This window comes from Lampris incognitus, chromosome 1 (genome assembly GCF_029633865.1).
Source record: "Lampris incognitus isolate fLamInc1 chromosome 1, fLamInc1.hap2, whole genome shotgun sequence".
NCBI lineage: Eukaryota > Metazoa > Chordata > Actinopteri > Lampriformes > Lampridae > Lampris > Lampris incognitus.
This window is the reverse complement of record NC_079211.1, coordinates 125457814-125478141: the sequence shown is the minus strand read 5'-3', so window position 1 is coordinate 125478141 and position 20328 is coordinate 125457814. Positions and strand designations below refer to the sequence as shown.

The window sequence follows — 20328 nt, the reverse complement described above, 5'->3', positions numbered from 1 at the left end:
TGAGCAGTCTAGATTGAGTGGGTAGGTAAAAGGCCCTGAGTGCCTGTGAAATGTCAGCTGTGTTAAAATGAGTTTTCAGTCTGTTAAAGACAGAGCTCCTCTAGGTACAGCGAGGAATCCAAGCAGAAAACCTGTGGCTGGACCATCGGGAAAGGGAGAGGGGGACAAATCAGACATTTCTTAAGAGGTGTAGAGGGAAAAGTGAAGAGGGAAAAAAAATACATTGATGTATTAAGGGGACAGATCCATGGCAAGCTAGTCATCTCGGGACAGAGCAAACTCTGCATTTAGCCCTTTTCACCCCAATGATGAGAGACAAAAACCCTTTCGAAGTGCTAACAAACCAATCTAACGAGTCCTAATTTAGGAAAGTTGACTGACTCTTCAAGAAACCTTCCAGGCTGTCTGTAGCCGTACGTCTGCGTTTGACGGGAAACACATAAACAGAGGAAGGAACGGGTGGCCTTGGCTTTTCAGTTGCGTCTTTTCAATGTGTGTCCGTAGCCACACCGTATTCACAATATAAAGGTCACCTGTTAGATAACGCCTCAGTCCAACGCCTGTGAATGACAGGCTGCTCTGAGGGCTGACAGACACAAAGGGAAAAAGCTGGTCACCTAAATGTTAATGTTCCCACATGGATGCCTCTGTGCCAAAATGTCGTAACCCCCAGTGTCTCTTTGTCTGATTTTCTGATTACATTCCCATGGTCACAGAATGCACCAGAAAGAATAGCAATGGCCAAGGACCACTGGATCCATGTGTTGGGGTTGTTATGTGAGTGCATGTGTCAGTGACGAAGACAGAGTCTGGATCTGTGTGTGTGTGTGCATGGGTATGGGTGTTGGGGGGGATAATTTCTTTATTAGGTTGATTTTCATGTTAATTCTCTACTTAGATGAAGAGGCATTTCCAGCACATCATAACACGTGCCTACATATGTGTGTGTGTGTGTGTGGGGGGTAATTTCCTTTATTAGGTTGACTTCCAAAGTTAATTCCCTACTTATCATTGCCCTGTTCACCCCTTGGCTGTTTTGCCTGCTTGCTGAATAAAACCGCTAGAGGGAGCTACAAATTAATCAACAGGTAGCCCTGACGAGACATCAGCACATCAAGGGCATTAGTGTAAATGAGGGTATACACTTGCACAGAAGGCACATCTAGTTCTTTCCAGGGCATAGAGGGTGTGCTCACCTTTCAGCCAGATGTCCATCAATGCCAGCGGGGAGAGAGAGAGCCCCAGTATATATATCCACCTCCTCTTCAACTGCCACACCCGCTAGTTATAAGTGATCCTCCAACATGTGTAATATGAAGTCATTATAATTTGGAGCAGGTTTTCCTTCATCTGGACTAGGAGGCCCTGTCTGGACTGTGGCCAACACCCCCCCCCCACCCCCCAACCCCTGTGCTCCCACATCAGACCACGTTACACTGATGGGGAAGGGGGGGGGGTTGGAATGTATTTTGCCCTGTGTGATGTGATTGTTTGCAGAGAAATGGGTTGACCTTGCCCTCTATTGCCACACACACACGCACGCACGGCTCACGCGGGTCAGGGTGTAGGTGTGTGAGACAGGCCTGCTGAGTGCAGGAGGTCTGGGACCCCTTCACCACTTCCTCTAGACAGAGAACAGAGGAACTAGTCAGCTGAATCCAGGATGGGACAATAATGAGCAGTCCAGCCACAGCCACCTCATTTCAGGTATTATTAAAACCTCCTCTCACTTTTATGATAGCCTTCCACCGAAGGCCAAACAACTTGAGCCGGAGGCCGTACGCAGAGTTTTCACCCGAAAAAGCAATGCAAATAAAAATGGCTGCTCAGTATATGAAAGTAGATATGACTGTAACCTTGAAATGGTTATTATTATGTTTTTTAAAATTTCAACATCTTCAGATAATCTGATGATGACAACCCTCATGCCGGAGATTATTCAAGAATATGAGTGTGAACCTGTGCATAGTATTTGACAAGGAGGCTCTGCAAATTTACCAAAGAATATGATTAGGATTTTTAATTTAGGAATATTTTTATTTAGAGACTGAATTATTCGTCCCATATTACTATATTGCTGAAATTGTTGTGCAGATGCGGGATACCGCTTTACCCAAGCCTTCCTCAACCCAAGCCCTCCTCAGTGTTACCTTCCAAGCACGATTTTATAATCATGTGATAAATGACCCAACAGGGCTAAACAGAAAAATAAGGAAATTACTCATTTGATGAATTACTGAACTGGGTTAAACAGTGTAATTAAGGCGGATATCCTCTCAGCATTTGTCCAAATACTGGTGTCATCTGAAAAGCGAAGTTTGCTGTGGTTGCAGTGTTGTTTGGCCAGTGATATAAACTGGACATGAAGTGAGCAGATCACAGTGTGATGAGAGCAACGCAAACAGGGGGAAGCAGCCAATGAGCTGAGCGGGGGGGGGGGGGGGAGAAAGAAGAGCGGGGCTCATGGAAGCTCCAACATCAAAGAACAATAAAAAAACAACAACAACAACAACAGCAACGACACCGCTAAAAATCCCTGACGATCTACAGCGAGAGACATAACATGACAAATCAAATACAGTGCGCGTGCGCGTGGTTGAAAGTGAGAGAGAGTGATTTCAGTATCTTCATTTGAACAGAAGGTGCACATGGACCGAGCAAGACAATGTGTGTGTGTGTGTGTGTGTGTGTGTGTGTGTGTGTGTGTGTGTGTGTGTGTGTGTGTGTGTGTGTGTGTGTGTGTGTGTGTGTGTGTGTGTGTGTGTGTGTGTGTGTGTGTGGAGTTGCTTGAGTTTTAATCTTGGAAGTTTTATTCAGAATCTGAAATAGTTGCTGTGGTTACGAAGTGTGGCTGGCGGGGCTCCAGCCTTTGTGGAGAGCTCAGATGACAGTGAGGATAGTCAGTAATGAAGGCGCACATTTGGGGCCGTTTTCACTGTAAACTATCACAGGCGAAAGCAACCTCTTACTCTTATGTGAGAAACACAATAGGCTGTATTTGACTGTATTTGTGGTTATTACTGAGAACGAGGGGCGACAGGGGTGGGTCGTCTCGAACGGAAAAAGCCCAGTTTTACAAATGCGCCTTAAAACTCGGTGGTTTTTGTTCTGTTTTTGTTTCAAAAGTATAAATCGACTGAATCCAGAACGAGCAACCGGCATTTTTTTGCATTTCTGATATCAAAACGTAAAGTTGTGAAAGCTTGGTGTTGTTGTGAATGTTCGAGGACGAGTCGACAATAGTAAACTGTGTTCGTTGCGTGACTTTTCCCAAACCGTCTGGCCAGGGCAAGGCGTGTCACTTGGGAAAGTGATGCGGTCATAGACCGTCTCTTCAGACCTCGTCCTACCAACATGTTCCTTTCCATCATACTCCAGACCAACACTCTGTGCAGGAGGCCTGTAGCTAGAACTGGTATGTCGGGGTGGATGACCACCGTGGCCTACGTTGGTTTGGAAATTGTGAAAATTGTCATTACAATGTGTCACCTTTCCTTCATCAGAGGACATAATAATAATAATAATAATAATAATAATAATAATGATAATAATAATAATAACTGTGTCAACACACACGCACGTGCTGTCTGTTGGTTTGACAGATAAAGCAGCACGTGGTGCTCTGTGTAATCTATACCAAGTCTGTTTCCACGTGCTCTTTTCTTAATGACAACTCGTTGTTTTTAATGGAGAACGCTGAAATCTATGAGATCGTTTCTCAAAAAGGCCAAATCTATCCACTATGCACGCGACAACACAGCCTATACCTGTTTGGGAACAGGCCCCACCGCGAGTATTTTTAATGAGGTGTGCGATCAGTAATGTTTTCTGTTTACGAAAATATATGTTAAAAAAAGTACCATTAATAGCCTTCACTTTGCGGACAAAATCACATCAGAAAGGAAATATAAGATCATAAATAATAACGTAGTCATTTGATGGGGATTATTATTTCCTGCACCTTTATAAAGGTCCTCGGATTTACTTTTTAATTATAATGTAAATATCGTTTTAGTGATCGTCGGCTACTTCAAAGAATAAAATGACGCTGACTTTAGATTGTGGTTGTCCGGTTCGTTACATGGGACACAAGTAAAGACACTGTATTATTTTTGTTAACACAACACAATAGGAATGATTTAATTGTGACAAATAGGACAACGTTTAACCCTCGTGGACAGGAAACGGATACTGGCAGCACCTCTGTAAGGGTCCTGTCTTCAAATGTTGGCTATTTCATCATCGCTCAAATGTTCCCCGCATTTATTATTCATCTGTTATTTAACGAAATCAGTCACCGGACCGTGGGTTTAGCTGAATGTATATAGCTTGCCACTTCTGTGGCCTTCCAGAAGCAGGCTGCTATACAGTCATACATATTTATTTATTATTTCTGGAATGATGCTTGTGATCTTTTTAAAAGGAATTTTAGATAGTTGGAAATAAATCTTTATATATCTGCAACCAAGCGTCCGCGGTGTGTGCGCGCGATTCTATAACGCACGTTAAAACCATGTTAAAACTACATTAAAACTATAGTTAAAACTATGGTCAGGGGGAACAGGGCGAAGACATCAACGGCTTATTTAAATCAAAAAGTGTACAGCATTGTCAAAAGTTGTGTGTGCGTGCGCGCGCTCGTGTGCACAGTTGTACGCGTGTCTATGTGCACGTGTTTAATATACGTGGATACACGCTTGTTTGCGCATACTTGTATAAAAAAGAGCAAAGTGGAAACTTCTTGGATGCATTTTGCAGTTATACGCCTTTTTCTCTCTCTCTCTATCACACACACACACACACACACACACACACACACACACACACACACACACACACACACACACACACACACACACACACACACACACACGAAGGCACTCCAATCCATTCTTCAATCTACTCTCCCAGTGGCGGCGCATCCTCATTGCATCGCCACGGCTCGTACGGTATCAGTGCTTTTGCGTGAGAACCCGTTCACTGGGCTCCAAAACAGATCCCTCAACTTCTGCCAACAGAATTTGTACATTCAGGTACTACGGTAAGTCCAACACACGTTTAGGTTTTGGAGAATGTCAACGCTGGATACGGAAAAGAAAACGGGGCAAATTTGGTGTAACGGGGTACGTTTTACGCACAAGGATGACACACAGCCTTGTGACCTCGACATGTAACTCATTTACCTTGAAGTATTGACCAATTATCAACACAAGATAGAAAAAAACAAAATCAAAATAGTACATAAATATGCTCAGAGTGCACTCCATCAAAATAGACTAGTGCCGTTAGTTTGCCTGCGCGTCACGATTAAACCATTGAAATCACGGGTCAAAAATTAACGCACGCCGAACTCTGGGTACAAAACGAGAAGGATGGCGGCTGACTCGGTAACGGAGGGATCCGAGACCGACCGAGTGCCGGCATGTTTACCTCCCGACGACCCCTTCAACTCTCAACTCCAGCTGACTGCGCGCAACCGCTTATCTGGATCTAAGGTAATCAAAAGCGGCGCGCGTCCACGTCAACGACCGTGCCTATACCACCGGTAGCCCGCGACTTAGTCGGCGTGCGCGTCCGCCAGCGGCCCATACAACCATCGTTTGAGAGCGAGCGGTTGCGTGGTCCCACGGACCCACGGAGAGCTCCCCGCGACAAGCGGGACCCCCACGGCACCGTGTGTGCGCGCGAGTTTGTGATTGGCCGATTTCGTGGTTATCATTCGGGCCCAGATACGAACATGCTCAGTAAGCCTATAAGAGCGGAGGAAGGGGAGAGAGAGAGAGAGAGAGAGAGAGAGAGAGAGAGAGAGAGAGAGAGAGAGAGAGAGAGAGAGAGAGAGAGAGAGAGAGAGAGAGAGAGAGAGAGAGAGAGAGAGAGAGAGAGAGAGAGAGAGAGAGAGAGAGAGAGAGAGAGAGAGAGAGAGAGAGAGAGAGAGAGAGAGAGAGAGAGGGAGAGGGAGGGGAGTATCCGAGGCGGACTTCCATTTGTAATTAAGAATTTGATGGCTGGGGGTTCAGATCAGGGGTGGCGGCGGCGAGTCCGCGACAATAACGTGTACCGTCCTGAAACAAATGTGGAAAAGAGGGAAACGCTCGCTCCTGACTTGAAGGATCCGTACTGGTCGACCACAAAGCGTACCGGCTTCTTTCTTCACGTATACGTGGAGAGAGGTCGGGGAGAAGGCGGATCGGAGCGGAATAGGAGGCGATACCGACGGGGCTGAGAGTATGTCGGATTTCTGAGAGCGAATCCCGGATGGTTGGAATAAAGAGCCGTTGGGAAAGCAGAAGCAGGTCCCTCCAACACGGCGGTTAGCTCCGCCGAGACACGCCAGGCTACCGGGAGGATGACCGCGCTTCCTCCAGGCAGAACACAGCAGCACCGCATCTGAGGTAAAAGGCCCGTTGACACAGAGAGGAGGTCGAGAAACCGAAGCCCCCAAAGGAAACAGAGACGGGTTCTGAGGTGCCTCTTTCCCAGTCAAATAGCACGACGTCTGCAGAATTAGACAACGGTGGACGCCACAACTGTGCAACGTTGATTCCCCCAATTTTGAAGTCAAAATAAGGATTCTAAGTAATGATAATATCATGTGACGACGATATATCTTAGCTTAAAAAACCTCAATTTCTAAAGAGAGATATTTAAATTTTGAGAAATGACAATTTGCATAAAAAACAAAAAGAGAATAGCGTTGTTATAGTTAACGTATTTTAGTGTCTTCATGGTTCGGTAGAAATGTGTAATTTTGAGGTTTACTTTTCCTCTGCTCTACTTTCTTTTCAAATGTAGAGCAGCATTAAAACGAAGATGCACCATAAAACCATATCACCGCTCATGCGCACACTAAACCTTTGTGTATAGTCAACATTACGGTAATAACAAAGGCAGTTCCTCTCCAGAGCTCAAATTATTCTTTATTTGTTTAATTGCTTTTTCCCCACTTAGCGAATTTCCATGGTTTGTAGACCTTTCCCATGTCTGTGTATTTCCATGGTCTGTATGTTTGAACTCCTTTTGGTTGTCCTTGCCCGTTGTGTCCTGTTGTATTTTGTTGTGCATCAGTGATGCGTCCGTTGTGCCTTGGTGTTTGTATGTTTTGTTTTGTGCCAGAGTTTTATAAATATATATACTGGCTGCAAACTAATTTCCCTGTGAGGGACAATAAAGATACTTTGACTTTGAACACCGAAGCATCTCTCAATTTTGCCGATTCCATTATAACCCTTCACCAAATCCGTTCATTAGGATTAAAGTTCAATTGCTGAACATCCCATTGCTCTAAAACCACCAAATCCAACCCCAAAACAGTACCTCAAACTATTTTTTTTCTTCTCGTGTCGTGAACGGCAAGATTTTAGATAGTATTCGCAAGTATGGAAGGTATAGAAAAGCGATCCCGGATCGCCGTTGGCAATTCAGTTTTAGCATCTTCCCGCGAAATACTCAAAGCAACGTGCCGCCTATACAGATCAATATCTTATCGTGTGTGTGTGTGTGTGTGTGTGTGTGTGTGTGTGTGTGTGTGTGTGTGTGTGTGTGTGTGTGTGATTTCCCAGTAAGTCTCGTAGAGTCAGTGTGACATGGCTAACGGTGGGGACCCATTCGGCCTTGCAGAGCAGCCGGACACCGACTGCGTGGATTCCCCAAAGGAGCGCAAACAGGAGAACCGCACGCGCACTCCGAACTCGCCGACGTCACCACAAAGCAACCAGCAGGTAAGATCACGGGATTAAAATATCAATCTATTCAAATAATAGCCTAACACTGCACCGACGATATAACATTTCGGGAAGGGACTTTTAGTTAGCTATGATACCCTGGTTTTGAGTCGAGTGTAGCCTTTAAGGTAACCTACTGGCGACCAGACCCTCGATTTTAAATACTGATGTCAAGTTCAGGATTCTGCACACATGGATGATGTATAATATTTCCAACATAGATTATATAACATTTTATTCAACCCCCATTTTGAAATGTAGGCTACAAATCACCTCACGTGCAAACATGACAAAGGACACGCCAGTCTAATTTGAATTTTATGGATTTTTTTTTAATATTTCATTTTTGCACCTACAGCAAATATTTATAAGATCCAATGCGAACTCAGTGGGCAGAAGTCTTTACCTCTGGTGCATGCATTTTGCTGCAGGGCATGGAGGGCATTAAAGTTTTTCTGCATGAACGAGAACTTTGGACGAAGTTTGATGAAGTCGGGACTGAAATGATCATCACCAAGGCCGGAAGGTATACAGGGACTCGGCGAAACACACCATAAACCTGTCCCACAGGTCTCTCTGTCTTTTAGGGCCAGCGTGTAGGCTGACCGGTTTATCCAAACGCATTGGATAGTGGAGGAGTGTATGCTCCTAAACACAGTTTGAATCTTCTTTGCATAAATTCATAGTAGGCTATACATCAGAGTAAATGATCACACTGGCGTTAGTTATACGGAATAGTGAATTTCAGTGGTAAAATACACAAATTAATGGATTTCTGAAAATATCGCCCATATTACCCGCCTTCTATCATTGGGCATAGCCATGCATGTACAGGTCCAGGGTGTGTCTGGGCTCGGAAATAGACACGTCTATTGAGATGATTGCACTTGTGTTTCAGTCTAAAATCACTATCTGTCAGAGGAAATACTAACATTTTCGCTGTAGGAGGATGTTCCCGAGCTATAAAGTGAAGGTCACGGGGCTCAACGCCAAAACCAAGTATATCCTCCTCATGGACATCGTGCCCGGAGATGACCACCGCTACAAATTCGCCGACAATAAATGGTTGGTACCGGTAACACAGGCTACTTCCCAACATTCCCGTCTGACACTACCAAATCCAGCGCGCGAAAAACTCCCCCGCATTCGGACGCGTTATCAGGGAAATTCAAAAGACTGTGTTTATTTTCCACGGGGCGTTACATGATGGGGTTTGGCACTGAGCGATCGGGGTCACGTCTTGCCACGGAGGCTCTCTCGTTTCCGTTTTGATCGTCATCGCGCCGGCTTTGTCAGAAGTCAAGGCGTGCGATGCGTATTCACAAGGCTTATGGGCACAAGCCGTCTCAGAGTCGTGCAGGGGTGTGTTACTGTAGTGCAGGCCTGTGACGCTGAACGGCTGGGTCCTTCTTGAGAGCCCGGCACGCTGGCCTAGTTCCTCGTGCTTGCCTGCGGCCCGCGTACCCCCGTCCCTGCCCGCGAGTTCAGCCTCAGCGGGAAGGGCTCACCGCAGAACACAGGCGGATTACAGCGTCCCATTCAAGTGCGTGTTTCGCTGTGCGGTAAATTCGAATAGACCGCCCCCCCCAGTCCCCAGATTCATCAATGTACCCCCTCTTCGACTCATGTCTGCTTCAGAAACTATTTGGTATTGCAATCTAGCGGGCTGGAAACATGCATCGTGGATAAATCGTTCTGACAGAGAGTCCCAAGTCAGAGAGTAATTTGAGCACTCCTTTAATGTTTTGACAGAGATCCAAGTCAGTGCATCATTTTAAGAGCTTGGAATTTTCAATTTTTGATAGAACCCCTCCAGGAATTTACTGGGGGGTTTTTTGCAAGAAAATTGCAAGGTTATTACGCCGTTTAAAACCCATCTTTATTTCATTTCGGGTAAACGGCTTGTCTTCGTGCGCCACTTCACTTCCTAAATTGACTTGAACCTCCCAGACTCCAAAATACAAGTCCAAGTCCTGAATTCTCAAGTCCATAGAAGCTCGCAGCCCATTTACCGATACTGCATATGAGCATACGTCGCGATTCAAAGGCCTTCTTCATTTTTCATGGCCAGATTATATATATATATATATATATATATATATATATATATATATATATATATATATATATATATATATATATATATATATATATATATAGTAACACGTTAAGATGAGTCAGACAGGTGTAAATTAACGTGGACTGACACAGCCACACCTCACGTGGCCCTCTGCGTAAGGCTGCAGTGAAACCTGCATTGTGAAATCTGTCTCATTTTAGTGTGCTGGGGCTGCAGGCGACGCCATGCGCGTCCCTTCTGCACGACTTTAAAACATTACAATGGCGCTGTGCACGGAGGACGGGGGGGGGGGGTCAGGCTAAGGAAAACTGACACATCGTGTCACACTGACCGGCCGTTGTCCGATCTGTTGCATTTCTCGCCATATAGGTCGATAACGGGCAAGGCAGAGCCTGCGATGCCCGGAAGGCTTTACGTTCATCCCGACTCGCCCGCCACCGGTGCGCACTGGAGCCGCCAGCTCGTCTCTTTCCAGAAGCTCAAACTCACCAACAACCACCTTGACCCCTTTGGACACGTAAGTTTTCCTTCTTGCTAATAAAGACGTTTTCCACATTTTCCCTGAAAACGAAACAGAAAAATAAAAAAGTACAGTGTTTTCTTAAACGTGGAAGTGACACGCCGAGTTCAAACCACGCTCCCCTTTCTCTCCCAATGCGCCACTTACGCTGAAGTCATTAAACAATCTTCAGATAAAAAAAATTAAAAAATAAAATAAACAATCTTCAGACGTCGCCCTTTAAACACGTGAGAGATGATGATGATGATGATGGGCCGACATGCACCGGCCCGCTCCCACATAACCTTGTCCGTGAAATTAGTTTGTAATTGGCATCGTAACTGAAATAATATTGAGGGATGCCCTGGTTGTTGTTAACTTGAGAAGAATTATTAAACACACTACTTTTGTTATAGCCCAGCTTTACCAGGCAGGCAGAGATCGAGGTTCCCCGGTTATTACTTATGTTCACTTCCTGCGTCCAGTCAGCAGCACATGGAGCTCGCAATCCTGAGCAAATCACAATAGTATGACCATAACTTAGGAAACATCACAACACGGCATAAATCACCAGAGCAGAGGGGCCAGAGCTGACACCAGCAGCAAAAACAAAAACACAAAAAAAATAAAAGACTCGGACATAAAGCGCGTTTGAACAGCACACGACAACAGTTAGCTCCAATAGGGGGACATTTTGTGTAGTCTAAAGCCGCCGAGTGTGTTCGCATGTGCACGCACGCGCGTGTGCGTCTTTAAACAGACACAAGGCGGAGAGGTCATGTCTCCCTCGGCCGTGCGTTGTGTTTGGGTCCATTAAATTGGAGGTAATGATTTCAGCGAGTCTCAAGACCATTAGCTAATGTGCGCCACTGGTGGACGCGTCACCGCGATTAAACTAAGGCCCCCTGGATCAACATACACGCACACAGCACTGTGATCCAATTAAACCCACTTGTGGAGCGGGGCACTACTGTACGCTTTAGTTTTGGGCTGTTCTGAGACCCACTGCCCAGAGTTGTTGGTCAGTTTCTATTTGAGGGCGAGTCCATGTGAGGACACATCAGCGAGCCCTTGGACGAAATAGCCCAGACACACGGCGCTGCAGATTTGCCCCGCGGTGCAGAGGCTCCACACCAGCTCCGATGGTTTTGGCGGGGATTCCGCAGTCAGCGCGGGTCCATTCTCACCCTCCTGAATTCCCCCACAGATAATACTGAACTCCATGCACAAGTACCAGCCCCGGCTCCACATCGTCAAGGCGGACGAGAACAACGGCTTCGGCTCCAAAAACACCGCTTTCTGCACCCACGTCTTCTCAGAGACGGCCTTCATCGCTGTGACGTCGTACCAAAATCACAAGGTAGGCCCTCAGAGCCGGTAAGGGACACGTGTCCACGGGAAGTCAGAGAGAAACGCGTTTCGGCTTCAAGCGTGTTGATTCCACGATGCAGCATTACTATGCATGTGTGCTGTCTGATTCTAGCTAAATAAGTAATTATGGGAACGGGTCAGAATCATATCTGCCGCTTTGTCAAATTTGTGCAAGGAAAATAAGTGCACGGAGGCTTCCCCTCTGCTCGCTCGCTCTCGCTCTCGCGCTCTCTCTCTCTCTCTCTCTCTCTCTCTCTCTCTCTCTCTCTCTCTCTCTCTCTCTCCACATATCACATACATATATATTCTATCTTTTTGTGTTTGTATTACTGACTATATTTTATATCCAGAGAGTCAATTTGCATCTCAACTGTTTATGTTCTTAGTCTGTATTTGTAAACATGGTCAAAAATAAATCAGCCCAGGGAGCGTGTATATATATGCATGCATGTGGACGTGTGCATGCGTGCATGTGTGAGTTATTAGTGTGTGTGCGTGTGCGTGTGTGTGTGTGTGTGGCTAGTCCCTCTGTAATGACCTGCCTCTCTGCCTTGATCTGCACTGTTTTAGTTTCCCTGCAGGACGAATGGCTATGTGAAGGCATTCCTCTGTCTTTGTCAGGACGGCTCAATCTGACCACAGGCGGCTTTAATCATAGTCCGACTTAGACTTTTCTTTAATGGGTCGTTGTTGCTGTTGCTTGTTTTGTCGATAAAACGTATTCTGTTTTACGAAAATGTTCGACGGGGGGGGCAACCGGGGGGGGGGGACAACCCCTGAGCTATAGGCTCCCGTACCAGCCTCATATCTGCTAATGTGTATGTCTAATAGCATGTGGGGTGCATTGTTGATTCATAATGTAAACTATGTTTGGTCACTGTTGCACTGTAAGAATGATTCTGTGAACATAAAGTAATGTTTCAAAATTTATTATTATTATGATTATTATTATTTCTATTACTACGACAAAGAGTAATAATAATAGTACTGATAACAAAATAATAAGTAGCATCGGAAGACAAAGAAGAGACAATAGTAATGTTTATTTACATATATACTATATATGTATATGTACTATCTATATACTAATATACTAAAATATGTGTACTATATTATATAGTATATACAGTAGTTGCAGCATTATTTGAGAAAATTTCAAAATTTATTTTAGTTAATATTATCACACAAATTTAATAAATTTATTGTGCAAAAAAAAAGAAAATTAAAAATTTCGCAACCCTTTTCGTACTACGATTAGAAATGAGACGGCACATGCCAACGGAACTGCTGCACAAATGTTCATATCCATAAACAATGAGCGGCAACATTGTGCGTGAAGTTTGAGTTGTGGCTGCCAGCACCACTGGCCCAACGCGGTTCATGCAGAGCCGACGTTGTGTCAGATCCTGCGGTGATGGACGTGGTCTTCAGCCGAACGGAATCTGTCACAACACGAGCGTTTCCCTCCATGACATCACTGAGAGAAAAGTTTGAAGAACTCACATCAAAGCCTCCAAATTTGGACCACTAAAAGCTTTGGCCTGAAATCCTTAAACCTGGCGACTGTTTAGGTAAACAGTTTACTCTGTGTCAGCTGGCGGGAACACTGTCCACTGCTTTGGAAAGTCGGCGGTTGAGGAATGTCCATGTGGAGGTCCAGCACTACGGTGGGACTGCTGCTAACAGCGGGGTCGTCTTACTACATAGTAAATACGAAGCCACTGACTCAAAGATAATGGAAAGAACAAGTCAGAAACGTGCTTGCGCATGTATGTGCATTTAGTGCATGTACCTGTATGCAAGTGTGCGCTAGCTCGGTTGGTCTGCGCGTCTTAACGCCGTTGAGGACCGTGCGCGCATGTTTGCGCACGGTGTTTAACGAGTGGTGTGTTTTTGTCCTTTTTCAGATTACGCAGTTGAAGATAGAGAACAATCCTTTTGCAAAGGGGTTCAGAGGCAGCGATGACATGGAGCTGCACCGCATGGCAAAGCTACAAGGGTGAGCACAGTCCGGCTCATGCGCGTCCGTATGTGTTTCCAGTGCGTGCGCGCGTGCGTGGGTGCTTGTAAAAAAAACAAATATTATTTTCCCCTCTGACGTCACTCTTTCGCTCTTTCCCCCCTCCTCCCTAACCTCTTTCACCCTCTCCGTTACTCGCTAAGGGGGGGGGGGTTGTTATGATGAGGTACATATGGTTGAAGACATGAGTGCGTGTGAACTGAGCCAAGAGGTAAAGAGATCTCAGCCGTTGTCACCTGCAGGCTGAGCTTTGCCTGAGTACCTACTCTGATTGCCGCAGCGCTCTTCTGCACTGAGGAACTCTAGAAATAGACAGTGCCCACTGGTGCCTCAAACTGGACCCCGTGGACAGACTGATGCTATCGAGTCGCTGCTGGACTATCCTACACTTGTTTTTTTAAAAATGTTTTTTGTATCAGCTGATAGCCCCGTGGAGTGCGCGTTTGCGTGCCAGAGTAATCTCTGACGATGCGCTGTTGTGTGCAGCAGTTGAGAGGTTTTAGGGAGCCAATGGGAGAGACAGATATGGAGGAGGGGGGGTAGAGAGAAGGGCAGGGGAACGGGAAGGTGGGGTGACAGATGCAGCGCCCGTGTTATCTGGCTGCTGCAGTCGCTGAAGAGGAGAGAGGAGAGCAGAGCGGCAGAGAGAGAGGAGGCGTGGAGAAGAGGAGAGAGTCTATCTGAAGTGACATACGGCTGGATGTTTATTTTTAGAGCAGCGAATTATCCCACAACAGCGCAGTTTGCGTGCGTGCATGTGTGCGTGCGTGCATGTGCGTGCGTGCGTGCATGTGTGTGTGTGTGTCGCCGGCACAGTGAGAGACGTGGCCCGCTGTCCCCTTCATACCACAGAGTTCACCAAGAGGGCACAGGGAGAGAGAGGGAGAGTTCAAAGTGGAAGGGACGGAGAATGTCTAAGTAGACTTGAAAGAAAAAGGGGAAGAATGAGTCAAACACGCCAGATAGACCCGAATATGACAAAAATAAAACAACAACAACAACAACAACAACAACAAAACAGAAATGAGGAAAAAGAATATCTGAGGTCACAGCAAAGTCAACAAACCACAAGTCGGGGAGATATGTCCCATCGATCAGTGCTTCTGCTGCAATACTCAACCCTGACTCGCTTTGTCTTTTGTTTTTTTTGTTTTTTGTTCTCAGCAAAGAGTATCCGGTGGTCCCTCGCAGCACCGTGCGTCAGAGAGTGTGTTCCAGTGGGAGTCCATTTGGAGGTGAAGTCAGGGTTCTGCGAGGATCCCCCGAGGCCGTCGGATCGCCCTATCCCTGTGAGAACATGAACAGCAGCAGCCCCCAAGACCTCCTGAGCTCTCCACCAGCCCCCTATGCCCTTCCTCATCCTCACCTACAACATGGCCAACAGTACCACTGCAGCAAGAGAAAAGGTATGGTGAAGCTCCTGTGTTACCCACCTTCTGCAAAATGAACAATAGATATATTTAAAATCTCAATTCTTGTCCAACATAACAGTAAGTTAACAATGTCCAGCCATGAAAATGAAAACAATGCCGGAGCATGCTCAGAACCGTAAAATGTGATGCTAAGCCCCCCCGATTTTAAGCCTCTTTTTTATTAATTAGATGAAGCCCAGAAGTTGCAAATATTCGTTATTTCACAACAGAAGAGCATATTCACAATCGGCCTGTTCTAAATGGGACAATGTCCATATTAGAATTAAAAGTTTATCTTCTCATTCTATAAATCATTTTGTGACTCTCCAAATTTATGCTGTGACCATCGTATGCCCCCAGCTCAGCTCCCCCTGTGAGAACCAAGGTTATATTACCTCTCTCTCTCTCTCTCTCTCTCTCTCTCTCTCTCTCTCTCTCTCTCTCTCTCTCTCTCTCTCTCTCTCTCTCTCTCTCTCTCTCTCTCTCTCTCTCTCTCTCTCTCTCTCTCTCTCTCTCTCTCTCTCTCTCTCTCTCTCTCTCTCTCTCTCTCTCTCACTACAGTGGAGGAGAGCTGTCCTTCGGCAGACCGCCAGCACCCATACAAGAAGCCCTTCACTGGTCGCTCACCAAGTGAGGGCGAGTCATACTACCACCCCCCTTCCTACCCCCCTCCCCCACCACCTGCTCTGCCCAACAATCCTCCCCTGGGCCTCACTGATTCCCCCTACAGCGCCGACATGGGACAGCGTCAGGCATGCATGTTCGCCAGCTCAGAGCCCAGGCTGGAGGACCTCAGCTGTTCATCCTGGTCTTACACCTGCCCTCTGCCCCCTGCTATGACCCCTATGGAGCCCTACCCACCTTACGCCCCTCATCCCCCGTACAGCTCCAGCCCCCAGGGCTCTCGGCTCAGCGCGATAGCCCACCAGAGCTCTCCGGCGCTGGGTGAGCCTCTCCCTCATGACCCCTACCAGACCCAGAGCGCTGGACCGCCACCTCAAAACATCCACAGCAGGCAGCTCAGCCCCCCACTCAGAGAGTATCCACGGTACACCCCAAACATCTCTCCTCCTCTCTACCACACACTAGAGACACACACACACATCAGGGGCGGGGTCCCAGAGTGGAGTGCAGCCTCCTAATTGGACCCCCTAATCGATGCAAACATAAGGGTATCGATGAAAGACTAAGTGGATGGGGATTCAACATCTGGAATTTAAAACAACCCTTCTTTCTGCTTTTTTGAAAGATGCTGCACCCTATAGGGAGTAAATATATATTATTACCTTTGTAAGATAATTGTGAAACGTGTGCTTGTGCTTCAGAAGGAGGTTTCTTTTGCAGAAATGTTTCTACTCCGTGTCCACAATGTACACACAACGTACTCCCAAGATGGCTGGGGCCCTGGATTGTTACGGAATGATTTGGGCATTCAAAAAGAAACCCCTTTCCAGATGGGGGAGAAAACACACAAGAGCCCAGAGGTGAACGGTTGACTGGAGAGCAACCTCTTCCATGCAACACAATGAACTAAAAAGCTGTACTTTATCGTGTACCCTGCTCCAAATGTCCAAATGTTTGCACTGTGAGCCCTGTCAGTTGAAGACCATGAGAAGCACTGGGCTGTTTTTGTGTCTCAAGGACTCCCAGTCTCCGCGTTATGAGGGATGTAAATTGTGACCCAACGTCAGACAGGCAGTTACTTTTGCTGACCAAAATAATCTCAGCTCTCCGCGGCGGAGCCCGAGGGAAACATTTTTCTCTTTAGCAGAGCAAAGCGCTGCTGCTTGTTTGGTCTCATTGAATGAGAAAGGCATGGGTTGTGTCGTCCATGTGTATGTATAGCCTGTGTCAGCTCAACTCAAGACTGCTATGAGTTAATTCCCAGTGAGACTGGCAGTAGTTGCTGCAGGCTGTGCACCATAGAGATAAACAGTTTGTTTAGACCACGCTACAGGCTGAGGGACCTGTAAACACTGTTTCTACTGCATTCTGGGTAACTGCACAACTCAGCGTCATACAGCTGTCACCACTGTCCTCTCAGTCACCCCCAAATGACCAATCAGCATTCTCCTTTTACCAAGAACCAACCAATACAGCTGCACCTCACTTTATCCTTAATTGACCAGTCTAAGCTGCACTTTTTTTTCCTTTTTTTGGGGGGGTTAGCCTGTCTTTGTTCATAAATTATTCATGAGTCCAGTGTTGATCCTTGACACGAGAGGATTGCTCAGAACGGGCGTAGAAACACCAACGAGAAGTGGCTGGAAATGTAATAATGTTGATGCCCCAGCCAGTTCTTAGATTTTTATAGGCTTTTAAAAACCTAATCTGCTCCATTTTCCTGCCCTAAAGCATTGCAGTTGTGATTCATTTGACTGGAATTTTAATTTAAAACTCGTAAAAGGAAAAATCATGTTACTTTTCGTTTCCTGCTTATATAACAGAGAAACATTGCCTTCCCACCTCTTGGGTTACTCTGAAAACGAGTTTGTTGTTCCTACTATGCAAAGCAGTAGTAAACTAAGTTATATTGGTTTCATGTGATGGAGCATGTTTCTGCACAGGTGCTTTATTTGCGATAACATGAGGAAAGGTGCCCTAACAGTCAGCCATTACAAAAACATCAGTATGCAAAGGGTGGAATCATTTCTCATCATTCCTTGATATGTATTTGATGTATGTACTATGTGTGTGAATGTGTTTGGGTGTGTGTGTATGTGTGCATGAGTGTGCATAGCTCAGTATCTGTGCATATGCGAGTATGGTTGTGCTTGCATTTTTGTGTGCATAGCTGCAAGTGTGTGTGTGCGTGTGTGTGTGTGAGTGTATGTGTGTATACACAGTAGTGTGTGTAACAATGAGACCTAAAGAGCTCTGTTGTTCTGGGACTTGTGTTTTATAGTATTGTTCCTGCATATAGTATTTATTACTCTAGATTTGTAAAGATTAGATTTGTTGTAAAATTGTGAAATGAGACAGTATTGTTTGAAGCCGTTGTTTCTCATTGAAGGTTTGCGTCTGATTTCACCCTTCACTTCTTAGTGGTGATAAATGGTTGTGATAAACAAATAAGATGTTCTGTTCTATGAAAATAAAGACAGATTTATATACAGAAATGTAATAAATTTTAGAGACTTTTGAATCGGTTTGCTGTAGTGCTCTTCTTTGTGAACGTCTAAAACATGGCGACAAAAAATAATTAACATTCCCCGTGGGTTATTTATAGTCCACTCAACACCTTGTGAGTGCAAACTCTTGAGTGCAGTGCATTTTATCAGTCTTAATGCGTATGTCATTGTATACACAACATGATAATCAAAAAGGGTGTGCAAGCTCATTTTGGCGGTAACTCCTGTTTAAAACACGGCTAATAATCCTACTCACCACTATAAATCTCAGTTGATTAATGTGCACATTGTGTCATCTTATCCAGTTTAAGTCCACTTCTTATCCGAGTTGCTTCTGACCTACCCAGCCCTCCAACTCGGTAAAGAACCCCCTCCAGTGGTGTGGGTGGGTGCTGGGGTGGCGTACATACCTTGTCTGCCTCCTCTTATCTCTGACAGGTTGTTTGGTATCTCCAGTCTCCACCAGCTGGACCCCCTCACTGACAACCTGTTGCCAAGTGACGGGTGAGGTCTGCTGGGATGGGGGGACACCACAGGCTGGGGTGTGTTGGTGGTCCCCCTTCCTAAAATCCAACCCCCCCCCCACCAACCTACACTGCCATTCCTTTAGACAGACCCAGATGTACATGTATGGAAACCTCCCTTTGACTTTTTTTTCTTTCAACATCTCATGTTTTTCTTCTCCCTCGGTAAAGTTAACCTCTCAGGCCGTACACCTGCTCGGGCCTCATTGCTTACTTAGAGACAGACCACTTGAAAGCGAATCGCAGGAATGTATTCGCGAAAGGTTTTAGTGATTAAGCACGGTCCTATTCAGTATCGGCAGTATCGTACCCTGAATCAAATTTTCCTCATATGTTCATTTTATTACGCGGTTATGATTTTGCCAGTGGCTGTTAAATCTCTCTCTCCCTCTCTCTCTCTCTCTCTCTTTCTTTCCCCTGTTTCTTCGTCTCCCTCTCTCCTACACGATGAGGTCAGAGGTTAAGCAGGCAGCTCTTTAGAGGGTCTGTTCCTCCTTAACCCTTTGTCTCCAGACAAACAGAGCGCCGGGAGAGGCAGGGGAAAGAAGAAAGAGAGCGGAGAGAAGGGAGAGAGGTCCCAGGGGCCTCTGACTCTGAAGATGGATTGCGTCCTCATATGCTTGCTTGTACAGTAACAGTGCACTGTGACGACTGTTATACGGTTGGGAGAAGAAGAACGAAAGTAAAGCTTTTGGTTAAGTAGTAAACGAATATTAAACACACTTTACTGGATATGTGTGTGAGTGGGGTGTGTGTGTGTGTGTTTCTGAACGTGCCTGTGCAAAGGAGCTTAATTCATCAGTCGAGGACTTTCTCAGACACACTGGTCCGACAGTAGATTGATGAACCTTTGTGATCAAAGAGCCTAAGTGGTGCTTATCGTTATCTGTCCGACCCTCTCCCTCCCTCCCTGTCCACATTCTCCTTTTTTCATCCCTCCCTAATTTACTCGCTGATGGTGCTCTCCAACATAGACGGACAGATGTACAACACACACACACACACACACACACTCACACACACACACACACACACACACACTCACACACACACACACACACACATTCTTTGTTTTTGTTGTTTTGTCCACAGGACTGCATACATGAGACACTGCTGGTTGAGAGATGGACTGACATTTTTAAATGTCATTCATATTGCCTGCAGTCCTGCATTTTCATACAGTGCCCAAACTGGAAACGAGACTGCAGTGGTCTCGTCCAACCTTTGTTTAAAACAGGAAGGTCCATCAAAGACAAAAGGGCCTGTGTTTCTGCGCTCTTTGTGTTTTTTGGTGTTATAAAGCTACTCCCTGACCTTGCAAAATGATTTATCTGGGTTAATAAGCTGGGTTTTATTCTTCTTGCAAAAGACACTTGAGTCTGATTTTAAGTTGATTTGATTATAATTTGAACCACTACATATATATTGGCTGGAATATATAAATGTGTAGTTTGGACTCTCTTTCTGGACATTGAAAGGCTTTTGTGAGATATTTCAACATTAATGATGCCATTTTGAGGGGAATAAGTGGTCCAAGATGGAGTGTAATTGGTAAAGTTGATTATCTTTC

General features: G+C 45.7%; 1 protein-coding gene across 1 annotated transcript; it reads left to right on the top strand.

Moving 5' to 3' along the window:
* The first annotated feature begins 6023 nt into the window (after nucleotides 1–6023).
* Nucleotides 6024–18246, top strand: tbx5b (T-box transcription factor 5b). Its single transcript, XM_056293763.1, has 9 exons — nucleotides 6024–6392; nucleotides 7560–7718; nucleotides 8153–8247; nucleotides 8667–8786; nucleotides 10171–10318; nucleotides 11508–11660; nucleotides 13579–13670; nucleotides 14856–15097; nucleotides 15665–18246. The coding sequence occupies exons 2-9, from the start codon at nucleotides 7584–7586 to the stop codon at nucleotides 16243–16245; spliced, it is 1566 nt and encodes a 521-aa protein (XP_056149738.1). The 5' UTR covers nucleotides 6024–6392; nucleotides 7560–7583; the 3' UTR covers nucleotides 16246–18246.
* Nucleotides 18247–20328: the final 2082 nt, after the last annotated feature.